This window comes from Pristis pectinata, chromosome 15, assembly GCF_009764475.1.
Source record: "Pristis pectinata isolate sPriPec2 chromosome 15, sPriPec2.1.pri, whole genome shotgun sequence".
In the NCBI taxonomy this organism is placed as follows: domain Eukaryota; kingdom Metazoa; phylum Chordata; class Chondrichthyes; order Rhinopristiformes; family Pristidae; genus Pristis; species Pristis pectinata.
The window spans coordinates 22,215,837-22,232,486 of NC_067419.1; the positions used below are offsets into that span (position 1 = coordinate 22,215,837).

Genomic DNA, 16,650 nt, shown 5'->3' on the forward strand with positions numbered 1-16,650 from the left:
GATGTCAGTGTACATCATTAAACAAGGCACCTCATGTTTGGAATTCACCGTTTTATCTAAGATTGGACCATGGCACAAACGAGATCTGGAGCTGAGCAGTCCTGGGAAAGTTCACCAGAACACAGATGAGTGGACACTGCTTAAAAACAACACACTCATTTTTCTAATGATCGAGAGCAGACTGATGGGCTGTGATTAGCAGGGCAAAACATGACAATGTTAGGTGGGTACTAGTGATGTAACTGTAATGAAACAACCTGTAGGGAAGAATTGCTGATTAAGAATGAATCCAGTAGGACTGGCTGTGAGATCGCTTATCTGTGTCTACATTCTAATTTTTCTGTTCAGAACACATGTAGTCCTGTACTGTTGCTCCACCAAGTTGACACCTCATTTTAGATATGCCACAGGGTACTCCCGGCACGACCTTCATTGAACTATGGCTAGTACTCTGTCTCGATAACAGTAGGGCATAAGAAATAACAAGCCAAAAGGTTTCAGGTTATGGTGGTAGAGAAATCAGTGCTGATAGCCCACTGCAGCTCATGAATGCTTAGCTTTGCCACCAGATCTGAGTCTACCCCATTTAGCCTAATGCTAATACCAGACATGATGCAGAGCCCCTTCTGTACATAAACTAGACTTTGTCTCCATAAGAACAGAAATGTTGAAGGAACTCAGCCAGTCAAGCAGTGTCCATAGAAAGAGAAATCAGTTACCACTAACATTACTACTGTCTCCACAAGGATTGTGCAGGAATACTGTCAAGGAAGGATCCAATGAGTAGATTGATGATGATGAAATCAAGTAGGTTTACCCATTGTGCTAGTTTACTTGCCACCAGCCTTTTAGCTATTTCCCTCAGGGCTCAGCCAGCTCCGCCACTGGTCCTCGGAGTGCAAACATCTTTGCTAAGCAAGGGTGAGTAGAGTTGTGGGAGAAATCCAGCATCAGCTTTTGATTCAACAGTGTGACATTGATGCAAGTCAGGTAAAGGGTCAGCAAGTCTTTTATACACTTTTATAGTCGACTGGTCATGGGTAGGGGTTAGGCATAGCGTGTAGCTTGGCTGAGAGGAATGCACTCTGGCACCATATGGGAGGCCAGGGATACTTCAAGTGTTGCAGACAACCACATTGAGGATGTACTTCCAGCTGCAGCAGTTTGAGCATGGCATTTTGGAGATAGAGCAGTGACTGAAATCACTGTGGTTCAGGTGCAAGGATGAAAACTTAATGGATAGCATGTTTAGAAAGCTTACATGTAGGCAGGCAGAGGGAGGATCAATGAGACTAGCAGAGCAGGGAAATAGGTTTTGAGTCAAACTCACTAAGATTTTCTATTTTGGATGCTATTGGGGAAGATGTTTCTTTGCAGGAATACAGTCAGAGACAGGAGAGTGGCACCCCAGGTGGCTTAACTGCACAGGAGGGGAGAGTGAGAGAACAATTGTAATAGGAATTCAATGGATGGGAAACATACCAGCATTACTCTAGCCAATGATGTGACTCCTAGATGGTGTGTTGTTCTCTGGTGTCAGGATGTCAATAAAACAGCTGTCGTGCATCCTGAAAGTGGAAGGTGAATAGCTAGGGGTCATGGTCTGTATTGCTCCCAATGACATATAGAGAGAATAGGATGAGGTCCTGCAGGCAGAGTTTACAGAGCTAAGAAAGAGGTTAAAAAGCAGGACCTCAAAAAAAATAGTATTCTCAGGATTACTCAGTCCCACATACTAATAAAGCACAGAAACAGGAGGATAGATAGAGCAGATGAATGCATGGCTGGTAAGATGATGTAAGAGGGAGGGATTTGGATTTCTCAGGCATTGGAACCAATTCTGCGACAGGCGAGACCTGCAAAAAAAAAATTGGACGGGATGCACCTCAGCACAGCCGGAATCGATATCCTAACAGGACAGGTTTGCTGGTGCTATTAGGGACGGTTTAAATTACCTTGGCGCAGAGGATGGGAACATTAGAGTAATTCAGCAAGGAGAGAAGCAAAGTGGAAGGGCAAGTTAGAAAAGCAGTAAGTGAAATATATAATGTCAAAAACAAAGTCAGACAGCAAAAGGGGGGGACCGGGCAAGAAAAGTATTAAAATTACAAAATTAAAGGTGTGTAATGGGGGTAATACCATAATCACAGGAGACCTTAACCTACATATGGAGTGCATAAATCAAATTTCTTGTAATAAAGAGGAAAGTAAATTCTTGGAATTTATCCGAGATGCTTTTTGGGATCAATATGTGGAGGAACAACTTAAGAAATGGTGACTTTGGATCTTATTTTGTGTATTTAGAAAAGGTTGATTAATGATCTTATCATTAAGGGGGCTTTTGGGAAGGAGCAGCCATGACATGAGAGAATTTTACTTTGAAAATTCAATGCAAAACTAGGGTTTAAAATCTAAATAAAGGAAACCACAAAGGTACAAGGGGAAAAATGGAGGTGATTGATTGGGAGAACACACTGAAAGGCATGGTGTGGATAGGTAATGGATAGCATTTAAAGTGATGCATAAGTTGCAAGAAGTTCCTTTAAGACACAAAAACGCAACAAGGAAAGTGATTTATTCATGAGTAAAGATAGGAGCAAATCAAAGGAAGAGGCTTATAAAGTTGTCAAAAATAGTAACAGGCCTAAAGACTGGGAGCATTTTAACAAAGGCACGGTAGTGTAGCGGTTAGCGTAACGCTATTACAGCGCAAGCACCCGGGTTCAATGCCGGCCACTGTCTGTAAGGAGTTTGTACGTTCTCCCCGTGTCTGCGTGGGTTTCCTTCGGGTGCTCCGGTTTCCTCCCACATTCCAAAGACGTACGGGTTAGGAAGCTGTGGGCATGCTACGTTGGCGCCAGAAGTGTGGCGACACTTGCAGGCTGCCCCCAGATCACTCTATGCAAAAGATGTATTTCACCATATTTTGATGTACATGTGACTGATAAATAGATCTCTCATCTCTCTCAAAGGAGGCCTAAGAAATTAATAAAGGGCGACGTAGAATATGTGAGTAGACTGGCAAAAAAAAGACCACAAGAGCTTTTATAGCTACATAAAATGATTACAGAGGGCAAATGTGACAGGTGGGAGAATTTATGATGCAAAATAAGGAAATGGCAGTTAAATTAAACAATTATTCTGCACCCATCTTCTCAGAAGACAATAAAAATACTGTCAGATATGTTAGAGAATCATGGGTCTAGCGAGAATGAAAAATTGAAGGAACTAAGTATTAATCAAAAAAAGTAGTACCAGAGAAATTGGTGAGCTTGAAAGATGATAAATCCCAGGAACCCGATGATGATGGGAGAACACACACCAGTCCTCACTGAGGGGTCAGTTGTGGAAAATCTGAGGAGCTTCAAGTACCTGGGTGTCAACATCTCTGAGGATCTACCTTGGGCCCAACACATTGATGCAATCACTAAGAAGGCAAGCCAGCAGCTCTACTTCATTAGGAGTTTGAGGAGATATGGTATGTCACCAAAGACCCTTGCAAATTTCTACAACTGTATGGTGGAGAGCATTCCGACTTGTTGCATCACCGCCTGGTATGGAGGCTCCAATGCACAGGATTGAAAGAAGTTATAGAGGATTGTAGACTCAGCCAGCTCCATCACAGGCACAACCCTCACCGCCATCGAGGACATATTCAAGAGGCAGTGCCTCAAGGCAGCGGCATCCATCATTAGGGACCTTCACCATCCGGGACATGCCCTCTTTGCATTACTACCATCAGTGAGGTGGAACAAGAGCCTGGAGACCCACACCCAGCTTCTTCCCCTCTGCCATCAGATTTCTGAATGGTCCATGAACCCATAAACACTACTTCGTTATTCCTCTTTTGCACTATTTATTTTTGTAACTTGTAGTAATTTCTATGCCTTGCACTGCCCTGCTGCTGCAAAACAACAAATTTCACGACACATCAGTGATAATGAAACCTGATTCTGATTTACATCCCAGAGTTTTGAAGGAAGTGGCTTTGGAGATAGTGGATGCTCTGGTTCTCACCTTCCAATGTTCTTAAGACTCTGAAATTGTTCCTGTGAATTGAAGGGTAGCAAACCAATCCCACTGTTTAAGGAGGGAGGAAAATCAGGAATGACTGACTTGTTAGCCTAGTGGTAGGGAAAATGCTGGAATCTACAATGAATGATCTAAGCTTGTAAAGAATAATAGGATTGAGCAGAAAGGATAATCATGCCGGAAAAATCTGCTGGAGTTTTTTTTTGAAGATGTAACTAATAGAATAGATAAAGGGGAACCACTGAATGCAGTGCATTTAGATTTTTGGAAAGCTTTTGATAAAGTTCCACACAAGAGATTGTCAACAAAAGCACACAAAATCAGGAGTGATATACTAACATGGACTGAGAATTGGTTATCAGACAGGATACAAAGAGTGGGAATAAATGGATCGTTCTCAGGTTGGCAGGATGTAACCACAAGTCTTGGTGCCTGGGCTCCAACTTCTCACAATCTGCATCAACAATTTGGCTAAGGGAACCAAATATCACATTTCCACATTTGCCAATGATACTATACTAGCAGTATTGCAAGTACAGAGAAAGATGTGAAAAGGTTTCAGGGAATATGGAGGGCTAAGCGAGGGGGGTGAAAGCACAGCAGATAAAGTGAAAAAATGTGGGGTTAATCACTGCAGTGATAACAAAAGGGCAGTGTATTTGTTAAATGGTGAAACATTGGGTAATGTCGATGTGCAAAGAAAGCAAGGTATGCTTCTACACATCACTGAGGGTCAAAAGTGCAGTTGCGATTAGGAGAGCAAATGGTACCCGAGTCTCTGCAACAAGAGTATTTGGATACAGGAGTAAGCCTTACTGCAATTGCTTTGGGTGTTGGTGAGACACCATCTGAAGTAGTGTGTATAGTTTTGGTCTTCTGCTGAAGAAAGGATTGACTGATCATTGAGAGAGTGCAGTGAAGATTCAGTTGACAGGTTTGAGGAATGACAAGATTGCCATATGAAGAGAGATCAAGTAGAATGGACTGTATTCTCCAGCTGTGAGAAGAATGGAAAGTGATCTCATCGAAACAAAATTCTTAAAGGGTTTGACCGGCTAGTTGCAAGGAGCACATTTCTCCTGGCTAAGGAACCGAGGACCAGGAGCACAGTTTGAGAAAGAGGTAGGCCACTTAGGACTGAAAGCAAGTGAAATCTCCACTGCAGCAGGCTGTGGAGGCTCGGTTGTTGTTTGTTCAAAACAGATCGATAGATGTCTGCATATCAAAGGAACTAAGAGAAATCGTGATACTGCTGGAAAAATGGCATTAAGGTAAAAGATCAGTCATGATCTTGATGATTGGCAGAGAAGACCTGGAGAACCAGACAGCATCCTCCTGGTGCGACCTAGTCACTCTTGGTGATGAATACTGAAGCCTCTCATTGACAACAAATCTTGTGCTCTCGTAATCTGTGCTTCCAGTGTTAATGAACACAGAAGTATTAATCCACATCAGAAATGAATCCCACCATCAATGACAGATTTTATTTGCTCAAGAACTGGTTGTTACAGGCACGAGTTAAAAGTCAATTAAATTGGGGTAGGTCTGGAGAAACATACAAGCCAGATATGGTAAAAACAGCAGCTTCCACCCCAAATAGTACATTACTCAAATAATTGAGTTATTACAGAAGCAGCTTGGTTATAACCTGGGATTTCCATGGTCATTTTTACTAATGCCAGCTTTTTATTTCCAGACATTTTGCAGAACAAACTGAAATTCTCAAACTGTCATGTCTGATTTAAACTCATGTTTGCTGAACTGTTACTACGTGCCTCTAGATTACATTCTAATAATATTACCAGTGCAAAACATTAATAACCAGAAAACAAGTTCACAAACAAAATGGACATCTAAAGTTCTTCCTGCTGTTTTAACTCAAACTGGCACAATGTAACCATTTTACAAAGCCACCATCATGCTTTACTGACTTCAAATGATAGCATTTCATGTTAAAAACAACCTCATGTTTACACAGGTTTGCATTTAAAAAAATAAGAATCAGAAATCTCCTTACACAAAATCAGAGTTAATTCTATGAGATCCACTGGCCATGGATTTAAATTCCACTCCTTCCAAGTCCACTTCTTGTGGCAAACGCCATTCAACAATGTTACCTGCAGAGAAAAATATTAATTATCAAGACAGCAGACCATGTCGATCACCTCTCATTGCAGCTTCACAGAAGCTAGCAAGCAATCACCTGTCATCATAAATTCCAGATTTTTCCTTTCCAACCTACTGAATCAAAATCCTGAACAGAAAGACTTGAATTAATGGAAGACAATTTGTATGCTGGATAATTATACTAATCTCCTTTACAGCATCTCTGTTAGTACTGTTTCTCAACACACCTACCTCACCATCTATATGTTTTGTAGGCCTTAGGAACTACAACCAATGGAATGATAAAGTGAATTCAATCTAAGAACACAACCAGCAATCAGCTTAGTTTGAATTTGAGCAACAATAATACTCAATACAGATTAAACACTTGCAGATAACTAAAATATTTCTTTCCTTGCAAACACTAAATACCTCCAATACATCTCTATGGCATGGTGTCAGAATTCCAACCATGTAATCATTCCATCTGTATTCAACCACCAAGCTCTGTCTAATTTTCTCTTGGTAACCACCTACAAATGCAGGATGTAGAAGAGGTGCCATAAATGGATGCAACATTCTGCATTTATGCAGCTGTCTGATATTCTAAAGTAGGCCTAGGTGCTTTACTGCAGCATAATCAGTCAAAAATTGGCACAAGACAAAAGGGGACAGATGACCAAAAGCATCCACAAAGCCTTAGAGGAAAGGCTTTGAGATTTAGAGGCAGATGGCTGACAGCATGGTTACTAACGGTGGGACAAGAGTCACACAACATTCCAGAATAAAAGTGACACAGAGTAACTGGATTGTTGTGTTAGGAGTTAGAAGACCCAAGGATGCCAAAAGCATGACAGTTAAAACAGCAGAGATTTGACAACTATGTCCTGTACTATTCACCTTCTGTAGGTGAGATAAAAAAAGAGCAGAAAAGGGCTGAAACCTATTAACAGTATTTTGATGTACATTATCTTATATTATAACCAAAACATCTTCCAGAAATCAAAACAACACAGGTCCTGGTTTGATAGGTATCAACTATGAAAAAAAAATCAGGTAGCAGCCAAAAGGTGATTCTCCTCAAAAGGATACATCTGTGTAAAATTGACTGTATTTCCAGCTATGGAATTTTCTTAATCTAATTAACTACAAAGGGTGCAGAAAAGATTCACAAGGATGTTGCTGGGACTGGAGGTCTTGAGTTATAAGGAGAGACTGGATAGACTGGGACTGTTTTCCCTGGAGTAAAGGAGGCTGAGGGGTGACCTTATAGAGGTTTATGAAATCATGAGGTTTATTAACTTATTAAGATGGATTATCACAGTCTTTTTCTCAAGGTAGGGGAGTCTAAAACTAGAGAGCATAGGTTTAAGATGAGAGGGAAACACTTTAAAGAGGACTCAAGGAGCAAGTTTATATGAAATGAGCTGCAGAAGAAATGGTAGAGGTGGGTACAATTACAACATTTAAAAGACACTTGGACAGGTACATGGATTGGAAAGGGTTAGAGGGATATGGGCCAAATGCAGGCAATGGGCCAAGCTCAGGAAGGCACCTTGGTCGACATGGGCGAGTTGAGTCGAAGGGCCCACTTATGTACTCCATGACTCCATCAATAGTATTAACTGAGCTCTCTATTTATTTTCATAACTTACCTGCTGGGAGGGGGACATCCAAAGTGAGCTTCCAGACTGTTACCAGCTTTATTGCTTTGAATGTCTTAATTGGCACAGAATTCTCTTAAAACCTATTTGACATATTCACAAATTCCTCCTACTTGAATCTTGCATTGAACTGTAATTTGATTGAATTTTCATTTACATGATAATGCCTCACAATAAGCAAACAATGAAACTCAGTAGGAAGGATGGTGGAAATCAAAGATTTCAGAATGATTTGAAAGAACAGAGCAAAAGCTGGAAACACGTTGGTGGTGCTGAGGATAGCGAGGAAGATTGTCAAAGGATATAATGATGTAGATCAGTTGGAAATTTGAGCAGAGAAATGGCAGATGGAGTTCAATCCGGACAACTGTTGCACTTTGGGAGGCCAAATGCAAGAGGAAAATATACAGTACACTGCAGGATGTTTAGGTGCATTGATGTACAGAGGGATCTTTGGGTGCAAGGCCATAAAGCTCTCTAAAAGTGGCAAAGTGGTAAAGAAGGCATACAGAATGCTTGCCGACTTCAGTTGGGACACTGAGTATAAAAGTTGGGAAGTCATCTTGCCGCTGTATACAACTTTAGTTAGGCCAGATTCAGAGAGTTGTGTGAAGTTCTGGTCACCACACTATGGGGAGGATGTAGAGGTTTTAGAGAGGGTGCAGAAGAGGTTCATCAGCCAGTCAACTGTATTAGCTGCAAGGAGAGGTTGGACAAACTTTGATTTTCTTCTCTGGAGCATCAGAGGCTGCGGGGCCACCCGATAGAAGTATATAAAATGATGAGAGGCATAGACAGAGTAGACAGTCAGAGACTTTTTCCCAGGGTAGAAATGTCAAAGACTCAAGGGCATAAATTGAGGTGAGAGGGGGAAAGTTTAAAGGAGATTTACAAGGCAAGTCTTTTCTTTAAAAAACAGAGAGGTAGGCATCTGGAACATGCTGCCAGGGGAAGTGGTAGAAGCAGATACAACAGCAACACTTAAGAGGCATTTCGAATGGCACATGAACACACAGGGAATAGAGGGGTACAGACTACATGCAGGCAGATGGGATTAGTTTAATTTGGCCTCATGCTCGGCACAGACATGGTGAGCCAAAAGGTCTGCTTCTGTACTATACTTTTCTATAAGTCTATGTTTCTACGTGTAGAAAATAAGGAGGTTCTGAAAGAAAACAGTAGGAATTCCACCATTGAAGGTGTGGGAAGTGGTGATGGTGGAGGGCGTGGGGTGCACACACCTATGTTGGGGTAATTTGTGTGGAGGGCGAGTGAGTTGGTGTAGGCAACCAGAATCAGAAGACCATAAGTTACCTGAGGCAATAAAAGACTGGAGGTCTGGAAAAGCTAGAAAGATTTCTGGATGTGCTTTGAAATTCAACCTATATAATCAAAATTTACATTACATGCCTCTAAACATTCCTACATCATCTGAATTGTGTGTCAGATGAAACTGTTTTTTTTTAATAAACTCCAGTTCCATTAATAATCGTCAATTTGGTATCAAGGCTGAAAGGGGCGAGAGGTCCTAACTTCACATCTTTCCAGCCCTTATGATTACTGCAAAATTCTTTCATCTTCTTTACTCAATGTCCAATTCATTCCCGTACTCACTGTCAGCATCCCATGCCGTTAGAGCCAATGTGCAGGAAATCACATATTCGACAACAACTTTGATTATTAGGGAGTTATAAACTGCATCACTGAGCTCCGAAAGAAGGAATTGGATTAAATTCAAGTAAAAGAGGAAGAAAGAGTTCCAAGCATGATGCTGGATCAATCATTAGTATTTCACCAGTGGTCAAGAATGCAAACATAAAACTAGTGGTGTGATAACCTCCAACTGCAGCTGCCCTTCAGGTTTGCCTTCATGCTTCATTTCATTTCTCATACTACGTGAAACAAACAGAATTATTGGATTGAGGCTAGGGAAAAAAAGTTGGGATAAAATTCAGAAGACATTAAAATCATTGCAAGATTTTAATAGAGCTGTCTGAATTCTATTACAGAAATGGATCCAGGGCTAAATATATGTGATAAACTGGTTAGAGCAATGGTCTCACTACATTAAATATTGTGACCATAATGCAAATACCTTGATACATGTGATATACTACTTATAGAATAAAACTGGCAACCACAACCATATAGCAAAATTTGTTTTTTCTAAATGACACATGATGGCCACAATATTCTTTCCCATCCAAACCCCCATTGAACTCCAGGCTGATTCATTTAATCAAGCAGAACAAAACAAAGCAGTTACTGCTGCCCAGCACAGAAGTGGATCCAAGCCAAATCCAACTGGCTTACATTCCAACCCACGCAATATTTTCTTTTGGCAAAGCAAGATACACTCCTTCTCAGCAATATAACCATATCGCAATATTACACAATGCCACAGGACACAGTAACCCTGCATCCTGTTACTACATACTGATGCATACACATTGTGTACTAAGCAAGCAACTCTTCTTTCCTTGAACACCACATGTGCCTATGCCAAAAGATAACTCTTTGCTTTCATTCTTGTATCAGAAATACCCTCTACACTTCTTTTCTGAGACAGAAGAGGGAGAGGATGGGGAGGAGGGTGAGAAACAAAAACTGCAAAGGGACAGAGGGACTTGTGGCACACAGGATTTGGGGTGGGGGTGTCAAGTGAAGACACTGGATATCTCTGCACTGGGTTTCCATTCCCAAGGATGTATCTACCCAAAAGAATGTGTAAAATTGATTCACTAGGTTGATTCCCAAGATGCCATATGTTGACAGATTAAGGCAAGTCCGTGTTCACATAAGTTAGGGTGCAGTTAAAATAACGAAATAAATTGACAGAATCTGTGGCACTAGATCTGCAGCGTTCAACAGTTTGCGAGAAGGGCAATCTAATCCAATGAGACTGGCAATCCAGTTCTCTGATTCATCTGAAGATGGAAATGCTACACAATCATATTTCCAACTTTTTACATAATATCCTTCTACTTTATCCGAGAAGTCCCCATCCTCCCCATATGCCCACTGTCACGATACCCTTGCCATCCAGTCACCCAACGCGTCCATTCAGATGCTAGCCCTCCCCACCCCTCCAGACACACCCTTCTCCCAACCCGCCTCCTCCCCACCGGCACAGGAACCTCCCGCAAGTGTTCCCCTCCCCTCCCCTCTACACGCCCCCCGACCCACCCCGCGGCCATCTTCCTGCTGCCTCTCTGCAGCCATTTTAATGCCAAGAGTCGGGCGGGGCGGCCTTACCTGCTCTGGTGTCAAACGTGACCACAAACACGGCGACCACCTGCTCCTCCTCTTCGTGCTCCGGGCCTCGGTGCGCCGCCTCCGCCGCCCATGGACCGCTCGCTACCGGGCTCCATCTCTCGGCACTACCAGCGATGCTGCGCGGTCCAGACACCGCTTCTGATCCGCTACCCGAACCGGCAGGGAAGGCGACGGCAGGACCCTCCTCATACTCCAAGAGAGGTGCGCGGTCCGCCATTTCGGCTCGGCACCGCCGCGTCTCCTAGGTGCTCCTACCAACGACTCGCCGCCGGCTCTGCTGCACCCGGAAACTGCCGCGGCCAACCGGACATGACGACAGGCCGAAGGCACCTGTACGATGCCATCTTGGGAAGGTCTCAGCACTACCTGCTCTCACCAGGTTGACCCTAGTGCTTGTGATCAAAGAGGGTGATTTTGCTTGTATTGAAGCAGGGTAAAGACTGAGTCGCGTTTTTCAACGTCGTCGATAAACTAAAACAAAAACAGAAAACGTTGGAAATACCCAGCAGGTCAGGCCACGTCTGTGAGAGGAGAAATAGCCAAAGTTTCAAGACATCTTTATTAGTCACATGTATGTCGAAACACACAGTGAAATGCATCTTATGCGTAGAGTGTTCTGGGGGCAGCCTGCAAGTGTCGCCGCATTTCTGGTGCCAACGTAGCATGCCCACAACTTCCTAATCCGTACGTCTTTGGAATGTGGGAGGAAACCGGAGCACCTGGAGGAAACCCACGCAGACATGGGGAGAATGTGCAAACTCCTTACAGAGAGTGGCCGGAATTGAACCTCCGTCAGTGGACCAGGGAGTCACAGAGGGAACGGTGCCTTGGAAATGTTTGAATCTCCTATAGTGTAACTGAAGTTCCCGAGAATGGCCTATTGAATGCTGAGGCCATTGGGGTGGAAGGTGAGGACCAGGGGAACGCCATCCTTGTTATTCAAGTTTTTTGTCATGGGCATACACACCCAGGGTGTAAATGCCATGAAAATTAGCTTTTTCCTGCAGCAGCACAATACATTACAAACATGACAAACATAAATTACATAAAGTTAAATTAACGTCAATTATATATAACCTACACAACAAAATAAAGAAAACTAAACATGATGATATTAGTGCATCACAGGTAGATAGGGTCGTAAAGAGAGCTTTTGGCACCTTGGCCTTCATAAATTAGGGCATTGAGTCCAGGAGTTGGGATGTTATGTTGAAGTTATACAGGATGTTGTTGAGGCCAAACTTAGTGTATTGTGTGCAGTTCTGGTCACCTACCTACAGGAAAGATATCAATAAGCTTGAAAGAATGCAGAGAAAATTTACACGGATATTGCTGGAACTTGAGGACCTGAGTTACAGGACTAGGTTGAATAGGTTAGGACTTTATTCTCTGGAGTGCACTGAGGGGAGATCTTGTAGAAGTATACAAAATTATGAGGGGTATAGATAGGGTGAATGCATGCAGGCTTTTTCCCCTCAGGTTGGGTGAGACTAGAACTAGAGGTCACAGGTTTAGCTTGAAAAGTGAAATGTTTAAGAGGAATCTGAGGGTGAACTACTTCACTCAGGGTGGTGCGAGTGTGGAATGAGCTGCTAGCGGAAGTAGTAGCTGTGGGTTCAATTGTAACATTTAAGAAAAGTTTGGATAGGTGCATGAATGAAAGAGGTATGGAGGCCCATGTGCAGGTAGATGGGACTGGGCAGAAAACCAGGCCGGCATGGACTAGATGGGCCAAAGGGCCAGTTTCTGTGCTGTGCTGCTCCATGACTCTAGAGCAAGTTGAGGGAAATATAGTCCGAGATGGAATTAGGGTATTTCAGGTCGGTTGAAGAACCTGATGGCAGTGGGGAAGAAGCTGTTGTTGAACCTTGAGTTGTGGGTCTTCAGGATCCTGTACCTCCTGCCTGATGACAGCAATGAGAAGAGGACATGGCCCAGATGGCAGAGGTCCTTAATGATGGATGTCACTCTCCTGAAAAACAACTCTTGTCATATACCCGTGATGGAACTTCCATTCCTGTGCATTAGAGTTCCCATACCAGTCCGTGATGTAACCAGTCAGAATAATTTGCACTGTATATCTGTAAAGTTTGTCAGAGTCTTTGATGACGTGCCAAATCTTCTTAAACTTCCATGAAAGTAGAGACGCTGGCACCCAGGATAGATCCTCTGAGACATTGACATTCAGGAACTTGAAGCTGCTCACCCTTTTTACCGCACACCCAGTTATTGTCCCGGGGAGAGGGGCTGAGAGCAGAGATTCCACCACCAGACACATCTTAACCTCTGCTCTTTTTCCGCATTTCTCAGGGATTGTTCCCTTTGTGACTCCTTGCTCCACTCATCCATTCCCACCAACCACCCCTTCTTGCAGTACCTTGCAACGACAAGTGATGCAACACTTGTCCTTTCACCTCTTCCCTTCCTGGATTCCAGAGATCCAAACGCTCTTTTCAGGTGAAGCAGCGATTGACTTTCACGTTCTTCCAATTGACTGTACTGCAATCAGTGTTCACAACATGGTCTCCTCTACGTTGGAGAAACCAAATGCAGATTTGGTGACACTTTGCAGATAGCACCTGCATTCAGTCCACAGGAGCAACCATGAGCTTCCCATTGCCTGCCACTTTAATTCCCCATCCCCCTCCCACTCTGACCTATTGGTTTGAGGCCTCCTGTAATGTCAAAATGAAACCCAATGCAAGCTTGAGGAACAGTGCCTCTTCTTCCATCTGGGCACACAGTAACCTTCTGGACCCAGCCTGATCTGCTGGGCATGTCATCCTGCTCTGCATTTCACAACTCCAATGTTCTTTTGTCTATGTTCTCACTCTCTAACTGCTCCCATTTGCTGATTAACCAGATAACCCTGTTTACAATTTATTCCCATGGTCACTCCAGTTTTACCCTATCAGAGACATCCAGACTCAATCCTTCCTGCAGTCTTACAGGCTTCTTTTGTCTCCTTTCTGATGAAGAGTCTGACCTGAAACTTTGACTGTTTCTCTTCCCATAGGTGCGGCCTGACCTACTGAGTATTTCCAGCATTTTCTGTTTTTGCTTTAGATTTCCAGCAAGTGCAGTTTTGTTTTCATTGTCAGTACACTGTTCTTCTCTCAAATAACCTGCTTCTGGCAATGCGCTGTTAACCAAGTCAGCCATTCCTTGCTGTCTTTCTACATTTATGGGTGTGGCCATTGAGCTTTATTTCTGAGCTTGAAATCTGTCTGGTTCTGGCCCAAAAAACAAACTGCTGGAGGAACTCAGTCGGTCATGCAGCATCTGTGGTGGCAAGGGGATGGCCAATGTTTTGGGCTGTAACCCTGTATCAGGGCTAAGAGTGTAGAGGGAAGATAGTATAAAGAGGTGAGAGGGAGGGGTGAGGCAAGGGGTGGTAGGTGATAGGTGGAACTGGGTGAGGTGGAGATGGGTGAGCCATTCTCTTTTCATGTAGTCTATTCTTGCTGACTATTGTATACTGGTGGTGTGTCTAGGGTGTTGAGAACAGTAGTCATATCAGCATCCAGCCTTGCAGACAATAAGCTAATGCTGAACCTTTCAGTACTTATGTTTTGTCAACTTCATTGATAAAAAGAAATTGATCAAGTCTGTGTTTTTTCTTTGTATTTCAGATAAGGACTCATTCCCCATAATAAACCAAAGGGAGTTATCAACAATTTTGCTGACAGAACAAATGAAAATTTACAATGTAGGAAGACTATTCAGCCTGTCTTGCCCATGCTAGTTGAAAAGGAGTCATCCAGCCTAATGCCACTTTCTAACATTAGGTCCGTAACACTGTAGATTGCATTTCATAAAGTGCACATTCAAGTAATTTTAAATTGTGATAAGCATTTCTGTCTTTTCCTCCCTTGAGCAGACTCGATAGTACGTCACACCTTTGATATAACGTGTTGACCAATACTATACACTGTATTCGGGCTTTGGTTTGATTCAAGATGTTCTTGACCCTCCCTGCTCTTACATTCTATGCTCAGCTAATAAAAGAATACATACTGTTCTTTTTAACTACATTGTCAACTTGTCAAGCTACATCTAAAGATTTACACATGTACACACCAAGCTTCCTCTGTTTTTCACTTGTCTTGATTTCCTCCCATTTATTATGTATTCCCTTGCCTGGTTGCAACTCCCTGAATGCACTTCTCCAGACTGAATTCCATTTGCCAGTTTTCTGCCCAATAAATCGATCTGTCAATATCCTGCAGGCTAAAGCTTTCCTATTCACTTAACCACATGGCCATTTCTTATATCATGTGCAAACTTTATTGTGCCCAAAATGTTTGCATTTATATCACTCATAATACAGACAGAAAGAGGCCGAGCATTGAAGCAACTGGAAATACCCTTTCTGTCCAAAAACAGCCATCAATCATCATGCTTTCCTTCCTCCCACTGTTGGTTTTAGATCCAATTTGACACACTCCCTCAGATTCCATAGACTTTTATTTTTGTTATGAGGCTACCATGTGGGATCTTGTTAAAAGCCTTGCTAAAATCCATGTAGACCACATAAAACATAATACACTCATCAACACTCCTTGTTATTTCCTCAAAAATGTACATCAGATTATATTTGTTCATTTGGAACAAATGAACACAGGAACAGGCACCTTGGCACACAATGTCTGTGCTGACCATGATGCCAATTTAAACTACACATCTGCCTGCTTGTTGTCTATACCCCTCAATTCCCTGCTATTCATGTGTTTGTCTAAATGCCTCTTACACATTGCTATCATATCTGCTTCCCCTTGGCAGCACGTTTCCAGGCATTTACCCCTCTGTGTGAAAAAACTTGCCACGTAAGTTCCCTTTAAACTCTCCCCCTCTTACCTAAATCTATGCTCTTTAATATTTGACAATTACAACTTGGAGTTCTGATTCTTAGTGTTTATGTATGCAAGTGTTATCTGTGTACCATATTTCAATGGTGGGGGTTGGAATGATCTTGGTTCTGAAATGGAGATGATAAAGGAGGCAATTTCCTGCTCATGTGCTGGATTAATTCCTCTCCAGCTGGAAGACGATTGGAACAAGATAGAGTACTGTAGCAAGGACGATTAAATAAGTACAAGTCAGTGGTGCAGAAGACAGTCAAGAACATGCATGTGCCTGTGCATGGCACTGACTGTATGTATGTCAGGATGTATTGAGAACAGTGATGCAGAAACAAAATTTCTTGGTGATATTTATCATCATGGGCATCCAAAAGAAAAATCTGTAGATGCTAAAAATCTAAAATTCAAAAGCAACATACTGTTCTCCCTGATATCCATCAAAGTGATCCAAGCAAAACTGCTCCCTCTATATAAGTACATCAGGTATGTGACAGCCTGTTTACTTCTTTATTATAGGTATAGGATTGTGCTCAATACACATTTCTCAAGATTGACAAGTTCTTCAGTGCAACTTTGCCTCATTATCAGTTCTTACAGTTCTTCCCAGTTCTGTTGAAAGATCATCAACCTGAAACATTAATCTCTCTCTCCACAGATGATGATAACCAAGTTTTTTTAAGCTTTTTCTGTTATAGGATTTTGTGTTCTGT

General features: G+C 42.5%; 1 protein-coding gene across 1 annotated transcript in view; it reads right to left on the reverse strand.

The window, feature by feature from the left end:
• Positions 1 to 11,442, reverse strand: part of dennd11 (DENN domain containing 11) — a 36,252-nt gene extending 24,810 nt beyond the window's left edge. Inside the window, exons 1-2 of the mRNA XM_052030157.1 lie at positions 11,058 to 11,442; positions 6,050 to 6,149 (exon numbers count right to left, since the gene is read on the reverse strand). Coding sequence (XP_051886117.1) covers positions 6,050 to 6,149; positions 11,058 to 11,295 — 338 coding nt within the window. The 5' untranslated portion in view covers positions 11,296 to 11,442. The remainder of the gene's footprint in view (positions 1 to 6,049; positions 6,150 to 11,057) is intronic.
• Positions 11,443 to 16,650: the final 5,208 nt, after the last annotated feature.